The 17,054-nt window shown below is 31.1% G+C and overlaps 1 protein-coding gene across 1 annotated transcript; it reads left to right on the top strand.

The window, feature by feature from the left end:
- Positions 1–3,882: 3,882 nt before the first annotated feature.
- On the top strand, positions 3,883–16,762 carry LOC134721462 (uncharacterized). The gene is made up of 5 exons (XM_063584508.1): positions 3,883–3,996; positions 7,672–8,018; positions 10,985–11,334; positions 12,042–12,262; positions 13,424–16,762. Exons 2-5 carry the CDS (start codon positions 7,672–7,674, stop codon positions 13,871–13,873), a joined length of 1,368 nt encoding a protein of 455 aa, XP_063440578.1. The 5' UTR covers positions 3,883–3,996; the 3' UTR covers positions 13,874–16,762.
- The last annotated feature ends 292 nt before the right edge of the window (positions 16,763–17,054 follow it).

Below are 17,054 nucleotides of genomic sequence, written 5' to 3'. Positions count from 1 at the left end.
TTAAACATGTTTTGTGAGATCTCAACTCTCCCCATTACATTTACCTCTAGCCAATGTAGGAAAAACAAACACACAATAATATGCACAGTTAAACTCGTTTAACAGGAAGTCCGAGTCCTAGGTATAACAAAAACTAAGGAAAATGACAATGATAATAAATTATCAAAAAAATACGAGCAGTTTAATACTTAGATGTCGGCTCAAACCTCAATTAAACTAATTGAAAGAGTATGTTTTCATCTTATGAAAATCAAGCACAATTCCTCCCGTAAGAGTCTTAATATATTACCATCCTAAAATATTTGAAAAGAAAATAACCCGAATCATGCTGTCACAAATAGAAACTGGGACCGTGTATCTGGTGACTGGGCCTGGAACCACATACATTGAATAATCAGTACAAGTCTGCATCGACTCTGGGACTACATTTTGTTGCTCTTGCAACAAAAGACGACTCTGGTTAGCGATGTATAATTTAGTAAGTTCAGCATTGAATACAATTGTACAGAGTTGGAACTGCTCAGTGTAATACTAAATCCAATCTGACACATCAAAATAATTACACAGTTTTTATAACAAACAAAAATTTCTAGAATAGACTTTACAAATATTTCTCTAAATGGGTTAAAAAAAAGTCAATTAAGGGGATACAGAAAAAATAGCACATAGATAAATAATTAACAATAGAACATACAGACTTTTTAAGGAATTGAAGTCTGGGCTTGTCATATGATAGATCATTTGAAGTTAAATGTTGCTAATTGAAAAACAAATTAAAAAAATAGATTAGCTTAATCTTCCAAGCTTGACTTAAACCTTGCTCAACGAAAATAACAAAATCCCTTAGTGAAATATTGCAAATATAGTAAAAACAGTGATTTTACAAAATCTTTGACAGAATGTCCAAAAAGTCTCAAAATAGATTTTAGTCCATTTTCTCATTTTTTGACAATGAATCAATATTAATAATAATACCAGAATATGCCATCTTAATGACCTGACAACAGTATCTATCTACATTTGGATAATTATTTCAGTTTCTTCTGCAAGCTCACAGCGCACAGTTACGTTACTTTGCATGTGTTCACCGAAATCACGGCCACCGTCAAAATTATCATCTTCAATTTTTCCAAAAAAAAAAAGCAAATATAAAACTTCTTTGGTACGTTTGGATATAACCGTGTTCAAAATTGAATCTGTACACCGTTTTTAACCATCTTATCATCAACTTATTCGGATCTTAAAAAAATATGGGGGTATTCAACTGCATGTCTCCTAACTGAAACTTATATTATGAATCGACTAAACGCACATTTAGTGGTAGAAGAGAGTCATATTTATACAATTGCTATGGAACTTTAAAAGAAGATTTAGCACCATTTTATCTTTTTGTCAAGATCGGTAGAGAAAAGAAACAAATCTTCAAAATAAAGTCGTTATTGATCTTCGTTAATTGGCATTTCTTGATGAACTGCAAAAAGTTAGAGAAACAAGGCAGATATATCATGTACATAGCGTAATTGATCATTAATAATAATTTATTTTATTAAAGTGTCACATACTTGTCTACAGATTTTTATACATATTATATAATATAATACATTGCACAGAATAAAATAAGACAAATACCCAGCCTAGAAAGGCTTATGAGACACCATATTATCATTAACTGTTAAAACGCTTTTATTTCCTGGGTTTAAAAGTCGAAGCAATCTAGAAAAAAAGAAGAAAATGTATATTGATATGTGCTATAAGCTGCATTATCCAGAGAACTTGTGTTCTATAAAAAGCACGAGTCCCGTCATATTAACTGTAAATAAAACGAATACGTATACGTATACATGGAATTTACTTCTTTTATGTAACAATTATAAAAATCATTGTAATAAAATACTTTGCTCTTCATGGGCTCTTTAATTGGAATAAAAACATCTTATCTTACATTATCTTATTTTATGTATGAACTGTTTAGTTTATAGATCTGTATATATATACATGTGATACAGTAGAAGCATGCCAGACTGTTTTCCTTCTTAAAGTCTATTTATTTTTAGATTATATAGTATACTGAATCATTAATTAAAGGAATTTGGCAAGCCGTTCTCGCCAAAACTATGTTTAAACCCCTTTTTCAAAAAAAATCCACACTGAGATTTTAAAACCTAAAATACCACACTGAGAAATCGAAATGACACACTGAGAATTAAAAATTACACACTGATCGAGATTTTAAAAAGACACACTGAGAAGAAATAAATTGAAAAACACGTGCACTGATAATTGTTAATTACACACTGAGATTTCAAAAATACACACTGAGATTAATATGCAAACTAATAATGAATATTCATAAGATGAATAATTCAACAGATTAATATCTTGATCTCAAGAGCTCTTATCATTATAGATCCCCCCCACATTTCAATATTTTTGATGAACACAGATGCGGCCACTTTTGTGAAACCGTCTAAAATTAAACGAAAATGCTGGAATTGTGAAGATTTCGGTAATTTAGCATGACTTAGTGGTGCTAGTACCCAATATATGTGCATTGTATTGTCAAAAACAGCCCATATTTATGTAGCAGAACCATTCTACTAACCAATATAAATAAGTAAAAGTATACATTTTAACAATTTTTTAAAACTGCTATATTTTGGGGCCAAAAAGCGGTCTTACTGGACCTACTCCTTTCAAAACTTAACAGCGCTCATATTCAAAAGTGTGTTGCCTTTATAATTCAGATCATTACCAGTGTATCGGTATTTTTTTTAAATATTTTTTTTACTTTTCCACTGTTACCTGATTTCGCAAGATAAAATAAGATAATCTTTTATATTTTTGTTACGTTTATATAGCATAATTAAAATAATATAAAAGATTATCTTGCGAAATCAGGGTAACAGTGGAAAAGTTTTTGGTCTCTTGTGGATAGTAAATTAAGTTGTCTAATTAACAATCATACCACATCTTCTTTTATATACTTGAGTAAAAAAAAATTTTTTTGCAGATTGTTCCAATGTTTTCTTATAATTCTTTTAATTTCTTTTAATAAAGTTTTTCACCATCTAGTTATATTTTGAAATAAGCCTCGGAGTGAGTGAGTATTTTTCTTGTTCTTGCATTTCTAAAGGTTTTTTTTATGAATAATTTGGAACTGCAAAATTGAAGGACTAACGAGTGCTGTCCCCTAGTTGTTTTAAGCTTGTAGTGTAATTTTGAATTCTCAATGTGTAATTTCAAATTCTCAGTGCGTGTTTTCAGTTTATTTATTCTCAATGTGTCTTTTTGAAATCTCAGTGTGTAATTTTCAATTCCCAGTGTGTAATTTTCAATTCTCAGTGTGTGTTTTTCATTTTTGTAATCTCAGTGCGTCTTTATGAAATCTCAGTGACTGTGCAATTCTTAATACTCAGTGTGTGATTCTTAACTGAGATTCTTAATTATCAGTGTGTAATTTTTAATTCTCAGTGTGTAATTTCTAATTCTCAGTGTGTGTTTTGAAGTTTTTAAATCTCACTGTGTGTTTTGAAGTTTTTAAATCTCACTGTGCTTTGTTATAATTGTTATAATTCTTAATGTGTAAATTTTTCGAAAAATGGTTTAAACATAGTTTTGACGAGAACGGCTTTCCATAGAAACTTTTTAAATGTGTGACAAAAATAAAATTTTATAACTCCTCATTACAGAAATTATAGATTCCAGTGAGAGCGTGTTTCATAATTGAAAGTGTAAAAAAAATTAGAAGAAGACTATAACATGTATTATTCGCCGGGTTTCATGTCAGTGGGGCGAATTTATTGGGACAAAAGTAGGAAAACAAGTTGTATTGGGCCGAGACTAGATGCTCTCGAGTGTCCAATCAGAAATTGCCCTGTATTTGTTGACTGTGAAAACGAAAGTAAATACCGGAGAGCTGTCATCGAATTTTTTGTTTGGGAGTCATTTTCATTTAGAAAAAGGGAAAACAATAGGCTTAAAAGTTTGCTGTGAATAGTAAGTTTTATGGTTTACCTCTAAAAAGAGTTGTCAATTTTATGACATCCTCGAACTTCTTGAGTTGGTTATAAGGGGGCTCGCATTTTTTTTAATAAAGGATTTCTCTATTTTTTACTATAAATTAAATAAACTTTATTCTATACTTAATGGAAAAATAAAAATAAAAAAATGGGGTCACCGTTCAATTAAACTCACAATCTGCATTTAAAAATGACAGAAGCATGCATTTTTTTAAGGTTGTACCTTTTTTCTGTCGAATTAATAAATAGGAGAAAAAAGTAATAATCTTTATTTAGATCTAAGTAACAGAAATCCCTTAAATTCCTTATGTTTTAAAAACAGTGTTATCACAATTCACATCAGGCACTTTTCTATTCTATCATTTAAAGGTCTATACTTTCCATAAACTATGTAATGTTTTGTTTCTAAACAAAAATATATTGTACGCATGAACCCCAATTTGAGCAAACATATATAATCACTGGTATTATAGAGATAATAGTAACTGCAATTACGATTATCCAAATATGGCGACGGCAGATATAGGTAAAATCTTTACAATCAATTTACTTAAATGACAATAGCATGTTTTTGTCACTTGTTACTCAGCTGCAAGGTTTTTCTATACCATTACATCAAAATTGAATCGTAACGGTGCACTGGAATTGTCTAAGCGCTTTAAAAATTGCCGTTGAAAAATTCGGGATGATAATCGTAACTCTATGGAATTTTTCTTGTTTGATAATCGTAATTTCTTTATCGAATAATAGTAACTGAAAAATTAAATGTGTCTTTCAGCATTTCAATGGTATTGTGTGTATTAAAATGCAAATGTACAGTTAATGGATGACATTAATGGAAAATAAAAAAAAATGAAGAAACTTACAGGTTAATATTTAAGGCAAATTTACTTATATAATATCTCTCGATTTATTTGCGTTTTTTTTTACAAAACCGTGATTTTTTTGTCCCAGCCACTTTAAAAAAAATGTTTTTGATCTTTACAAGTAATTTTTTGTGCAGTCATTACATGGAATTAGATTTAACATTTTTTAAGCAAAGAAACATAATATAATTAGATGGACTAATAAGCTATGGATTCCTGGCATTTCCCTAGACGCCCTATTCAACATTCATGCTCAATGTTTACAAGAGATATAAACATAAGGGTCTTACAATAGAAATGATTTTTTAATAACGGCACTTTAATTGTTGACAAACATGAGCACATCACATAGACCAGAGTGATACCGTATGTTTGTTAATGTCCACTTCGAAACGGTTCAAATCTCCTTCAGTATCTGGGCTTAAAATTATGAAACAAAATCAGTGTACAGATTAATACGCGTTTTGATGAATTTAATCTTTCTTGTTACTAATAATTGCATTATAAACACTTATAAACATATAATTTGTACCTATTCTTTAAAAACACAGATCAGAAGTTTCACCTGGTAATCGATCTTAATCTGTATTGTATTATAAACCAATAAAAATTCGTACTATTCCAATCAACATGTAAATGTATTTTCCATAATTTAAGCTTGCAAAGAGACATTAAAAACACACAAAGGTGTCAATATTTACACACCCATCGATAAGTTGTCATAAATCACGCATGTGGACGCTGGCATTAATTAACGGCCAGTTTAAGAAGTCAAATCAAGCTGTGATTCATTTCCGCTCTAGATAAGAAGATTCAGTAGCAATAAAATTATGTTAGAAATTATTTTTTGGTGACCTGAACTGGGGGGGCACGTGCCCCCTGTGCCCCCCCCCCCCCCTTGGTCTTCTTCGTTTGAATACAGTTTTGTGTTTAAATGTATTTTTTCAGTTCCATTACATTAAACAAAATTTGAGGAAAAGTGTATTTTCAAGAAGAGTATGGTCTAACTCTTGATCTTTTTATGAACATGTTTTTTATGCACACTTTTAATGTTCTAGCTTTTTTCAGACATAGTTTATAATTTCTTTTTTAAAATTCAAATGAAAATTATTCTTTATATATAGAGAATAATGATGTTTAACATTGATTTTATGCAGCTGGTTAATCATGTTATTCTCTTATCTTAGACTGTCTGGAAAGAGGCGGAGCTTTGTCTATATTTAATTACTACATTATAGATGTTGGTCAAATCTGTGACGTCAAATTCCCGCCAAATGCCAAGTAAGGGTTGGACAGTTCACATGTCAATGCATGTAATGCAAAATTTACAGCATTACAGCATCAAAGACACAAAGTAGTTGGTTCTATTGATATATTTATTAATGGTATCAGAACACTCCTGGGGTGTTCCCAGTGGAATTCTTGTATTTATACTGACTTTATAGAGGTTCTAAGGAGGAAATTCAGTTTTAAGGTCATTTCTCAGAACAATTTTTCATGAGAAATGTAATGAAAAAATGAAAATAGAAACTTTATGTGTACCCCCTTTGGCTTCACATGATTAAAGGGTGTGTTTTCTACAATACCGTGTCCCAGTTTTTGGATAATATGCTTCTAAATGAATTTATAGGTCTCAATAGATGAAAGGTGAAATGAGGTTTGGAACCCAGCAGTTAAATCAATATATCTTCTTACTTGAGACATATATCAAAAATCTAAGACACGGTTTTGTTGATTTCATATGGTTGATTAAAGGGATGAAAACAAATTTTTACTACCATTTGACATGAATTTGCCATTTTGATCCAAGTTGGAAGACCACTTTTTTTGGCAATTAATGAGCTATATCTTGAGATCAATCAAACCAAAAATATTTTTTTTGATAGATTAAGATAGAGTTATATTTCAGCTTTAAAATTAGTTAAAGATTTTAAAAATCCATGGAGTAGTTTTAGAGAAATTATTCTTTAAAGACTGTTGATTGGAGTCAGAAAATTCTGACTGTAGTGCTACCTTAAAGTAAAACATTTTTGTTTTGTTTAATAAATATTTTTTAGAAGGTACATGTCTCCAGTCCGTCATGTAGGTTCATCTTCCTCTAAGCATATTATTGAGGTAAAGAAAATCAATTAATCTATACTCATAACCATTTCAGTAATGAATTTTCATACACTGATTTACACCAAATGGAACTAAACTGTAGGATATGTAGGTTATATGCCAATAGCTAAATAGGACAGCAATCAAAAGACAAAACCAAACTACAGACATCTAGATTACAACATATAATATAATACTTATAGTTTCAACCAGACAATATGGCATTGTCTTAATTGTTACAAATTGAAAATTAATTAGGCTTCCTTAATTTACATCACAATTCTCCAAATAATGTAACAGTTTCAGTATATTTCATTTAATATGCACAACTCAGGATGACCCTTTAACCTTAACTCCTACGTCGTTTGGGTTAATGAGTGTAAACTTGCTTGGTCAATAACTATATAACTTATTGGGAAAAAAATGAGTAGAACTAAGAAGTATGAGTTGGAAAAAGTAAAAATTACACATACTACTTTTAGGGCTCTTTTAAAGTTGACTACTAGTATATAACTTCATAAAATGATTAATTTTTAAGTAGCAGTATTTACATTTGCAGCACATACAAGCATTTCAAGCAGCAGGTATGAATATTAAATATAGAGCACAAGATAGTGACATTCAACATATAAATTTAAGGAACATTTAAAAGATTATCTGATTTTTTCGATTATGTATATTTATAGATGGCTGCACTCAGTAGGGATACGTATGAAGGTTCAAGAGGGCCAGTTTCAAAGACAGAAGATTCAGACAGTGATATAGATATAGGTAGCCTCCTTGAGATAGATAATACAAAGAAAAAAGGTTGGGATGACAAACAGAAGCTGATAAAAATTTGTCAAAAAGAGGTTGGTACGATATCCAGTGGAAAACATCCATTGAATATTGCAATTATTGGTTCACATGGATGTGGAAAATCATCTCTTCTTAATACTATATTTGCCAGCTTTAGTGACGAAAAATGGAATGAACTAGCAGCACATGGAAGCCATGGTGGATTGGGGAAACAGATTTCACAAAATTTGATCAGGTATACTAGTTACACGATGCAGTACAATGCAGTTTATAAATATAAACCCTCGCTGTTCAGAACAGATGGTCAACATGGGTTAAGGGTAAAACTTGATACCCCATCCACTACAACGAGGGTTTATATTTATAACTTCATACATACTTCAAAAAAATGGTTTTGCTTCTCTATCCTTAATTAGCCAAATGTAATGAAACTTATACACAATACTTATTACCACAAAGCACAGATCGAGTTTGAATTTTGGTGGCCTCACTTTTACTGTTCTAGAGTTATGCCTCTTGACAAATGGAAAATTTCTGAATTTTCGGTTTCTGTTCTTTTTCTTTGTTTGCCTCAAATAAATATTGTGAAACTTATTCAGAAGGTTAATTAAATTGTACCACAAATCACAGGTCATGTATGAATTTTGGTGGTATCTTTTTAGCTCACCTGGCCCGAAGGGCCAAGTGAGCTTTTCTCATCACTTGGCGTCCGGCGTCCGGCGTCCGGCGTCGTCCGTAGTCCTGCGTCCGTCGTCGTTAACTTTTACAAAAATCTTCTCCTCTGAAACTGCTGGGCCAAATTAATCCAAACTTGGCCATAATCATCATTGGGGTATCTAGTTTAATAATTGTGTGGCGTGACCCCGTCAACCAACCAAGATGGCCGCCACAGCTAAAAATAGAACATAGGGGTAAAATGCAGTTTTTGGCTTATAACTCAAAAACCAAAGCATTTAGAGCAAATCTGACATGGGGTAAAAATGTTCATCAGGTCAAGATCTATCTGCCCTGAAATTTTCAGATGAATCAGACAACCTGTTATTGGGTTGCTGCCCCTGAATTGGTAATTTTAGGGAAAATTTGCTGTTTTTGGTTATTATCTTGAATATTATTATAGATAGAGATAAAGTGTTACAACAATAATGTTCAGCAAAGTAAGATCTACAAATAAGTCAACATAATCAAAGTGGTCAGTTGACCCCTTTAGGAGTTATTGCCCTTTATAGTCAATTTTTAACCATTTTAGTAATCTTTTACAAAAATCTTCTTCTCTGAAACTACCAGGCCAAATTTAAACAAACTTGGCCGCAATCATCATTGGGGTATCTAGTTTTAAAAATGTGTGGCGTGACCTGGCCAACCAACCAAGATGGCCGCCATGGCTAAAAATAGAACATAGGGGTAAAATGCAGTTTTTGGCTTATAACTCAAAAACCAAAGCATTTAGAGCAAATCTAACAGGGAGTAAAATTGTTTATCAGGTCAAGATCTATCTGCCATGAAATTTTCAGATGGATCGGACAAACCGCTGTTTGGTTGATGCCCCTGAATTAGTCATTTTAAGGAAATTTCGCCGTTTTTTGTTATTATCTTGAATATTATTATAGATAGAGATAAACTGTAGAGAGCAACAATGTACAGCAAAGTAAGACTTAAAAATAAGTCAACATGACCTAAATGGTCAATTGACCCCATAAGGAGTTATTGCCCTTTAAAGTCAATTTTTAACAATTTTCATAAAATTTGTAAATTTTAATCAACATTTTCGACTGAAACTCTTAGGCCAAGTTCAATATAGATAGAATGTTTGTAAGCAGCAAGAATGTTCAGTAAAGTAAGATGTACAAACACATCACCATCACCAATACACAATTTTGTCATGAATTCAAATGCGTCCTTTGTTTAATATTCACATAGACCAAGGTGAGCGACACAGGCTCCAAACTCTAGTTTGCTTCTCTAGAAGTTAATTGCCCTTTTCAAAATGGAAATTTGCTGAATTATTATTTCTGTTCTTCAAACTCAATTTTCCTCAATCAAATGTCATGAACCTGATGCAAAATGCTAATAAGCAGAAACACAGATCAAGTTTCGAAATTTTAGTATTGTCACTTTTACAGTACTTGAGACGTCTCTTTTAACACAAGTTACAGTGGGTATCATCTTTGTTTCATGGACAAATTCCCTATTTATTTTATTTGAACATTGAAATTTTGCTGAATTTTTTGCTTCCAATGCCTCAATTTAGAAAATGTGGAGCAGGATCTGCTTACCCTTCCAGGGCAAATGAGATCAGCCCTAGTTTTTTGTGGGGTTCCTGTTGTTTATTCTTTAGTTTTCTATTTTGTGTCATGTGTACTATTGTTTGTCTGTTTGCATGTGTCCTTTTCATTTTTAGCCATGGCGTTGTCAGTTTATTTTCGATTTATGAGTGTGGCTGTCCCTCTGGAATCTTACGTCCCTCTTTTATATATGTTATGAAACAACTACTCAATGCTTAGTACCACAAAACTCGGATCAAGTACACTTTTAAGTGGCATCACACTTACAATTTTTGAGTTATGTCCCTTATATGGGCATCATCAGGCAAATTTCCTGTTTATTTCGTTTGAAATTGAAGTCAAGACTGCATCATTTAAAGATAATTTGAGATATAGTATTTATAATATTTGCAATGCATTTTATGTCCAACTAAATCAGTAGAGGGGCATTATGTTTTCTAGTCTAATATCATGTTCATGATGTTTGTGTGTTCTCTTGTCACAACCTGTACAAAATTATAAGGCATATTACGCGTAAACCAGGGTTAAAGTGGTAGTTACGTGTCTAGATCCAGGCATAAGGGAGCAGGAAAGGTAAATTTGTAGTACTTTTTAAAAAAAAACCATGTGTAGCAGCTCTAACATATATCAGCTGTGTCAGATAGAAATAAACCTTATACAAGTACACATACATAAGTTTTTGATTGTCTTTGATTATTCAAATACGAAGTAAGCGATGAATTTTGGTCTGTTTTGTAGGGTTCTAAATATATCAACTCAATTTTCAATCAGATAGAATTCACAGTCACAGTAGATATTTTATTCAACCTGAAATAAGTTAATAGAAGTTTTTTGATATTCATTTGCACAAGATAGATTTCTGCCTGATACAGCTCATAATGTTGAATCACTTAATGTTTGTATTATAATTTTGTTTCAGTTTTAAAAAAAAGAAATACTACTTCAGGGAGGGACCAAACAATCAAGAGGATGATGATGTCTTAATGCCAACATTTATTGATATGAAAGGCTTTGAAGACCAGAATGATGAGTTTACAAGAGAGCTACTCAAGATTATTTTTTATGGAAGGATGAAAGAATTTGAAAAATTATCTGATGTTTTAACCCATTACCAAAATTATGGCTTAAATGGTTTAAAGACAAGATTTAGTCAGGGCAAAGAATATTTAGTGATAGACCGAATTATATTTGTGTGTTCAGGAGATCCTTTGACTACCCTTCCAACACAGTTAATGGCATGTGTAAGTGATGTAGCACATGATTTAAGAGGTACGTATTATTGCTGATCTATAAGGTCAGCCCAATATATAATTAGTCAAACCTGCCTTAATGGTCAGCTCAGGTTTGAGCAATCACCTGACTCTAACAGCTTCTTTCAGACCAAAATATAAACGCCTTGATCATAATGAAATTTGTATATATATGTATTATGTTTGATAACAAGTTCAAATGAGAATTGAAATCTGTTTGCATTGAATCAAGAACCATAACTCATCCAATTGAAAATTCTGAAACAATTTGCAATGTCTGATCAGATTAAACCTAATTTAAAGTGTCACCTTTCTTGAATGGTCACTTTTGTTAATGCTCATGAGTGACTGCTTTATTCAAATTTAACTGTAGATATTCATTAAAATGTATAACATATTCGTTAAGTGCATTTAACATGTAATATATTAATAAAATATTTGTTTTCGAAGCTATACTTAGTGTCGCCAGTGGTGTCAACATTTAAGTTCTTTTGTTGATAACTGGGACTTAGATTTTTTTATGCATTTTGAATATTGAGATGCAAACTGAGTTTAATTTTTTTATACATCATATATTTCTGTCAAACCTATATCATGTTCATATAATAAAATTGAGAATGGAAATGTGGAATGTGTCATAGAACGTACAACAACAGAAGTACACTAATAGGTCTGCAATGCAGTGAGAAATTATTAACTACATTATAAAATTGCATATATATTCAGGTATTCCAATATTTGGTGTTATGACAAAATCTGACAAGTTCAATGGAAGAAACAATGTAGAAGTGGAGAAAAGAGAAACAGAATTCAGAAAACATCTTGGAATACCAAATAATCGCTTTGCAAGGATTAAGAATTATTGTGAAGATATAGATAAAGAGATGTCTTATATGTTTTCTGTCATACCACAGATTGATGTTCGTGTTCTTAAACTGATGACACAGGTCAGTGGCCCAAAAGGGCGTTACAAAGCTAGATATTCAGTCAAACTGTAGACCCAAAAAAAAGCAAGAGGAGGTCTGGGGGCCATTATAGACCCCAGCAGCTTCGCCCCCTGATGGAAAAAGGTTTTTAGCATTTAATATCTAAATTTTGCGTACAAACTATAAAATTTACTAGTTGATTTATCTACATTAAGTAATTTTTAGTTTAAAGAATTATGAACAATTTCAAAATTTCATCTGACCGGTAAAATAAATCAGACATTACAATCAGAAATATAAAAAAATATATGTGCAATATGCATTGCCCAATGTAGGTTAGCATTAAGCCCTTTAATCAAGCAATGCATTCTGTTTGTTTTTTTCCTATAGATCTTTTCTTTTCTGATTGGGGATAGTTAAAATATATGTTAATTGATAGTACTCATATTGATGATCATTCATTTAATAAAATAAGCACGTAAACATGATCCCTATATAATAATACTATCAATTTGGCTAGATTTCAAACATCAATAATGATGCATAATACAGAAGTTCTGTTCTATTCCTACTTTTATCGCCAAATTCAAGAATTTCTTTTTTTTATCATAATATTATCATTGACTGTAATAAGAGGCCTCGATGGCTGAGTGGATCTAAGAAGTTACTACTGTAATCCCTTACCAGTCAACACTGGGGTTAGAGTTTGAACTTCACTCATACGGGTGTACTGGACCCCAATCTTGACTAGGATTGTCAGCTTTCCTATCAAAAGCCAGTGGTTTTTTCCTGACACTCTGTCTTCCTTGACCCAAAAAAACTAAATGCGGTGCTTAAAAGTGATGGTAAAACACTAAAAAATTAAAACTTATTAAATAAAGTTGACTGTAAAATTCCTACCTGCTTAGAATTTGAATAATTTTGGCAGTTGCAAATGCATGCAGATTTGAGAGTACTTGAAATCACTGGAAGCTGTAAGTAATTAATTGATTGGTTGCTCAACATCCATTTGCAATATTTATGTATGTTCAGGACAGAAAATATTACAATAAACTGAACAGGTAATTTTTATTAAGGATTTAGAGATTAAAATGAAGAACTATACTAAATGCAGGAATTTCATAAAATGAAAAAGAAGTACTAGTATATGAATTATACATCAGCAATCATTTCATTTTATAGGTTTTCAGTAATGCATTAGAAGTAACAAACGCTGAAGCTCGTCCAGATTATCTCTCTCCAGAAACAGAAATACAAGGTGAAACTAAAGAAGGGGCAAAGCCAGTTCCACCACGAATAGGACCGCCATCAGGAAATGGACAACCAGCATCATCAGGACTTGGCTTTGCAAGCTTATTGCTTCTGATCACCATCCAAGTGCTGTTTATGGCCGTACTTCTGCATTTTTGCATGAAGCCAGTTATATCAGAAGAAAAACTCAACACGATCTGTGCAAACTACGACTTCATTAAGTCGAAACATGATGCTACCATTGATGGCCTTAATGAGTTATGTGACAATAAAGTGGACATTTTGAAACCTCCAATTTATCTATTGGGTGGGGGAATAGTGTTTGTTATAGTTGTTCTTCCAGTTATGCTTTATTCTTTGTTAGTAAAATCTAGAAATTAGTGAACTTTTATGATATTTTGAATATCTTCACATTGACTGTCTTTCTGGGACTTCTTAAATAGCTTATATCATGTATTCTTAAAACTAAAATTGAACTTTTATTTTTTTCAACAATGCCTTGAACATGTTGAACTGATCAGTAAATAAGTCCAGTGGCCCTGTATTGACTTCCTCCAACAACAAAAACATGAACACAAATGGAACACTATGACTAGTAGGAAATAGCTCAATAGTGTTAGAAGTGGCATTAAGCACCAACCAATCAATCAATGTATAAGTGTTGATGAACTAGACAAAATCAAAAGGAAATAAATATGTATTTTAAAAATAGGGTAGAGGTTAAATTGTGATATTAATTTTTTAATTTTCTAATTCCTTTATCTATATTTAATATATATGTGTTATTCAATTTTTATATATTTAATGATTTCATTTAAACAATTTGCTCTTATAGCCTAGAGTTTTCTTCCATTAAAATGCAGTTATCAAACTAAATTCGCTAGTAAAAGATAAATTCAGGGGTCACCAGGAGAAGTGAGTGACTATATTTACCTATAAAACTCAATACTTCACTCTAGAGAAGCTTCATGGAGAAGTTGAATTTATATTCAAAACCTAAATAGGTTAACAGATGTATTGATGTTGATTTGCATGAGGTCGATTTCTATCCGACGCAGCTCAAATGTCATGTTTGACTAGGCTAAAAGTCATAAGTCAATTTTTTCTGTCATGTATTTATAAATATAATGTAGCCATTCTTTATTATTTTTAAGCAGAATTTGATAACCAATTCCTCATTGTATATATCTTTGTTTTTGCATTGATTTTCAAAGTGAATTTGCTGTTTCCATGTTTGTGTGTATTTAACATTTTTATAAAGAAGTGAAAGAGGAATTTTAAATTACTGGTCAGCACAGATTCAGAATAAAATGTCAAGGTGCATTAACATTGTATTCCTGTGGATTCAGATACCATCAGCTGTTTACCATGGAAATTAACATATTTCAAGCTTGCTCAATATATCAATAAAGAAACTAGCAGGATTAATAATCATATGAAATGAATATATATTTCCTTCCTGAATATGCACTTAATTTGCAACTGGACATTAACCTGACAGTTATTTATTAGTTCATCAAGTTTTAATTTTTCATAATCTGAATTAATCATTTTAGTTAGTGATTTATTGTTGTTTACCTTACATAACAAAATAGATATTGCTTATCTTATCTTATAAAGTTATGTCTGTTTTAATAGGTTGTATTCAAGATACTGTGTTTAAATTTAAGTTTTCTCTCTCTCTGTTTAGAAAAAAATCATTGGTGTCACTTTTCTTGTGAAAAGTATTTGTTTTGAGTCTTTTTATCATTGTGAGTTTTTTTTGTAAATAACACAAAAACTTCTTAACATAGTAACCAACTTTTTACATAAAAGATCCCTTATTGTTTGTTAATTCTGTAAAGAAAATTGTTTTGTGCAAATCCCCAATTCTGCTAATGATACATGTGTACAAATGTGTAGAAACATTATTTGTTCAATCAAGTAATATCTCAGAGTTGGTAAAATTGTAGTCGCATTTAGATATTTTGATACAGCTGAAGAAGAAATCTCACAATTTAACCTGAAAGAAAGTAAAACAATTACTTTTATTGTTTTTTTAGGAAGTGAATTTGGTGTTGTTTATTATAATTCGAATGAGTTACTTGATGATAGTCAAATAATATGATATGAATTTACTTAAGGTGGTACCTAACACTACAGGGAGATAACTCTAGATCTGTAACGTCAGCTAAATGTTTTAATTACGTTGTGTTGTAACGGGAATATTAAACTCCTCAATGATCAAAATTGGTGTTTGTCAGACTGCTATATAACCAGTGTAATTTTTCTAACAAAATGGTTGGTTCAAAATTTTTGAAATATTTATATTTTTGTTAAAGGGTCAAAGTAAATACATAGTCAAAAGTTTTATGAAAATTAAACAAGCCAAATTAATTTTAGTGAAAGTGTTGGGTACCACCTTAAGTAATTAATTAAAAGATAAGATGTATGTGCCTTACAAATAAGGGAAATGTTGTGGTATATGCTTGTCAATAATCAAAATGCCAGGGCTTAGAATGTATAAAGGTCATTATTTGCTCCCTGAGATTTTAAAATTAGTTAAGCACTGAATGTCAGGAAAATTTATGATTGTTTTATTGCCTATTGAAGAAGATGATACATTATGTTGAGAATAGTCATCTCAATTTTATACACATGTCAAAATAGTCAGATTAAGGCAAAAATAGGAACTACAGCCTATAATACCAAAACAAGATATGTTGTTTTGCTGAGATAATTAAGTTGAGTAATGGTAGTAAAAGTAACATAAGTCAGTTAGCTGTTTTTTTTTAAAGAGTTTTTTGGAAGGTAAATAAAAAGTATCTTGTATTTCTAATCAGTGCAATAAGAAATTATGATGGTCTCCTTTTGAGCAAAATTTTCTTCAAGGCATTAAAAATCCATATTTTTGTGTGGATACTTTCATGATTAATAAAATATTTTGATTAACCATGTTGATCTCTTTAAAATCTTCACTGATCATTTTTACAACTTATATATAATAGACAGTCAACATTTAAGTTGAATAAAATTAAACATTGACATACCTGAGTAAGAAGGATGCCATGAAGAAAATTCTTTTGAAATGATGCTTTATGTATTAAAAAAAGGTTTAACTATTTTGTGTGTTTAAACAATTGTTTTGTAATTAAGTTTAATAATTTATTAAGATTTATTTCTATATTTACTCTGTCACAATATTCCTGTTGAGATATTTTGTATAATTTTATTAATGTTTTGTTTTTCTTAATTCTAACAGCATTAACTTAATAAATTTTATTGTTTGTATTTTTCCTCCTTTATTAGAAAATGGCTAGAATTAAAAGAAAGTCAAATTGTCCTTTGAAAGCTGTTCCTCCTTAAAGTAGTTGAATCTTTGCGAGAAAAAAATCCACTTCAAGGGGAAGTGTGCTACCTTCTATGTAAAAAAGCGACACCACAGTATCTCCATATACTTTTCTCTGTTGTTTTTTATCGGACCACAGATGAATTATTATGTTGTGATTGGTTAAACTCCGTCACGTGGTCACAATGAGACCGTATGGGGTTAGTAAGTTTCATATGGGGTTCATGACGTGTT

The sequence above is a fragment of the Mytilus trossulus genome, chromosome 6 (genome assembly GCF_036588685.1).
Source record: "Mytilus trossulus isolate FHL-02 chromosome 6, PNRI_Mtr1.1.1.hap1, whole genome shotgun sequence".
NCBI lineage: Eukaryota > Metazoa > Mollusca > Bivalvia > Mytilida > Mytilidae > Mytilus > Mytilus trossulus.
This window is presented reverse-complemented; position numbering and strand designations above follow the sequence as displayed.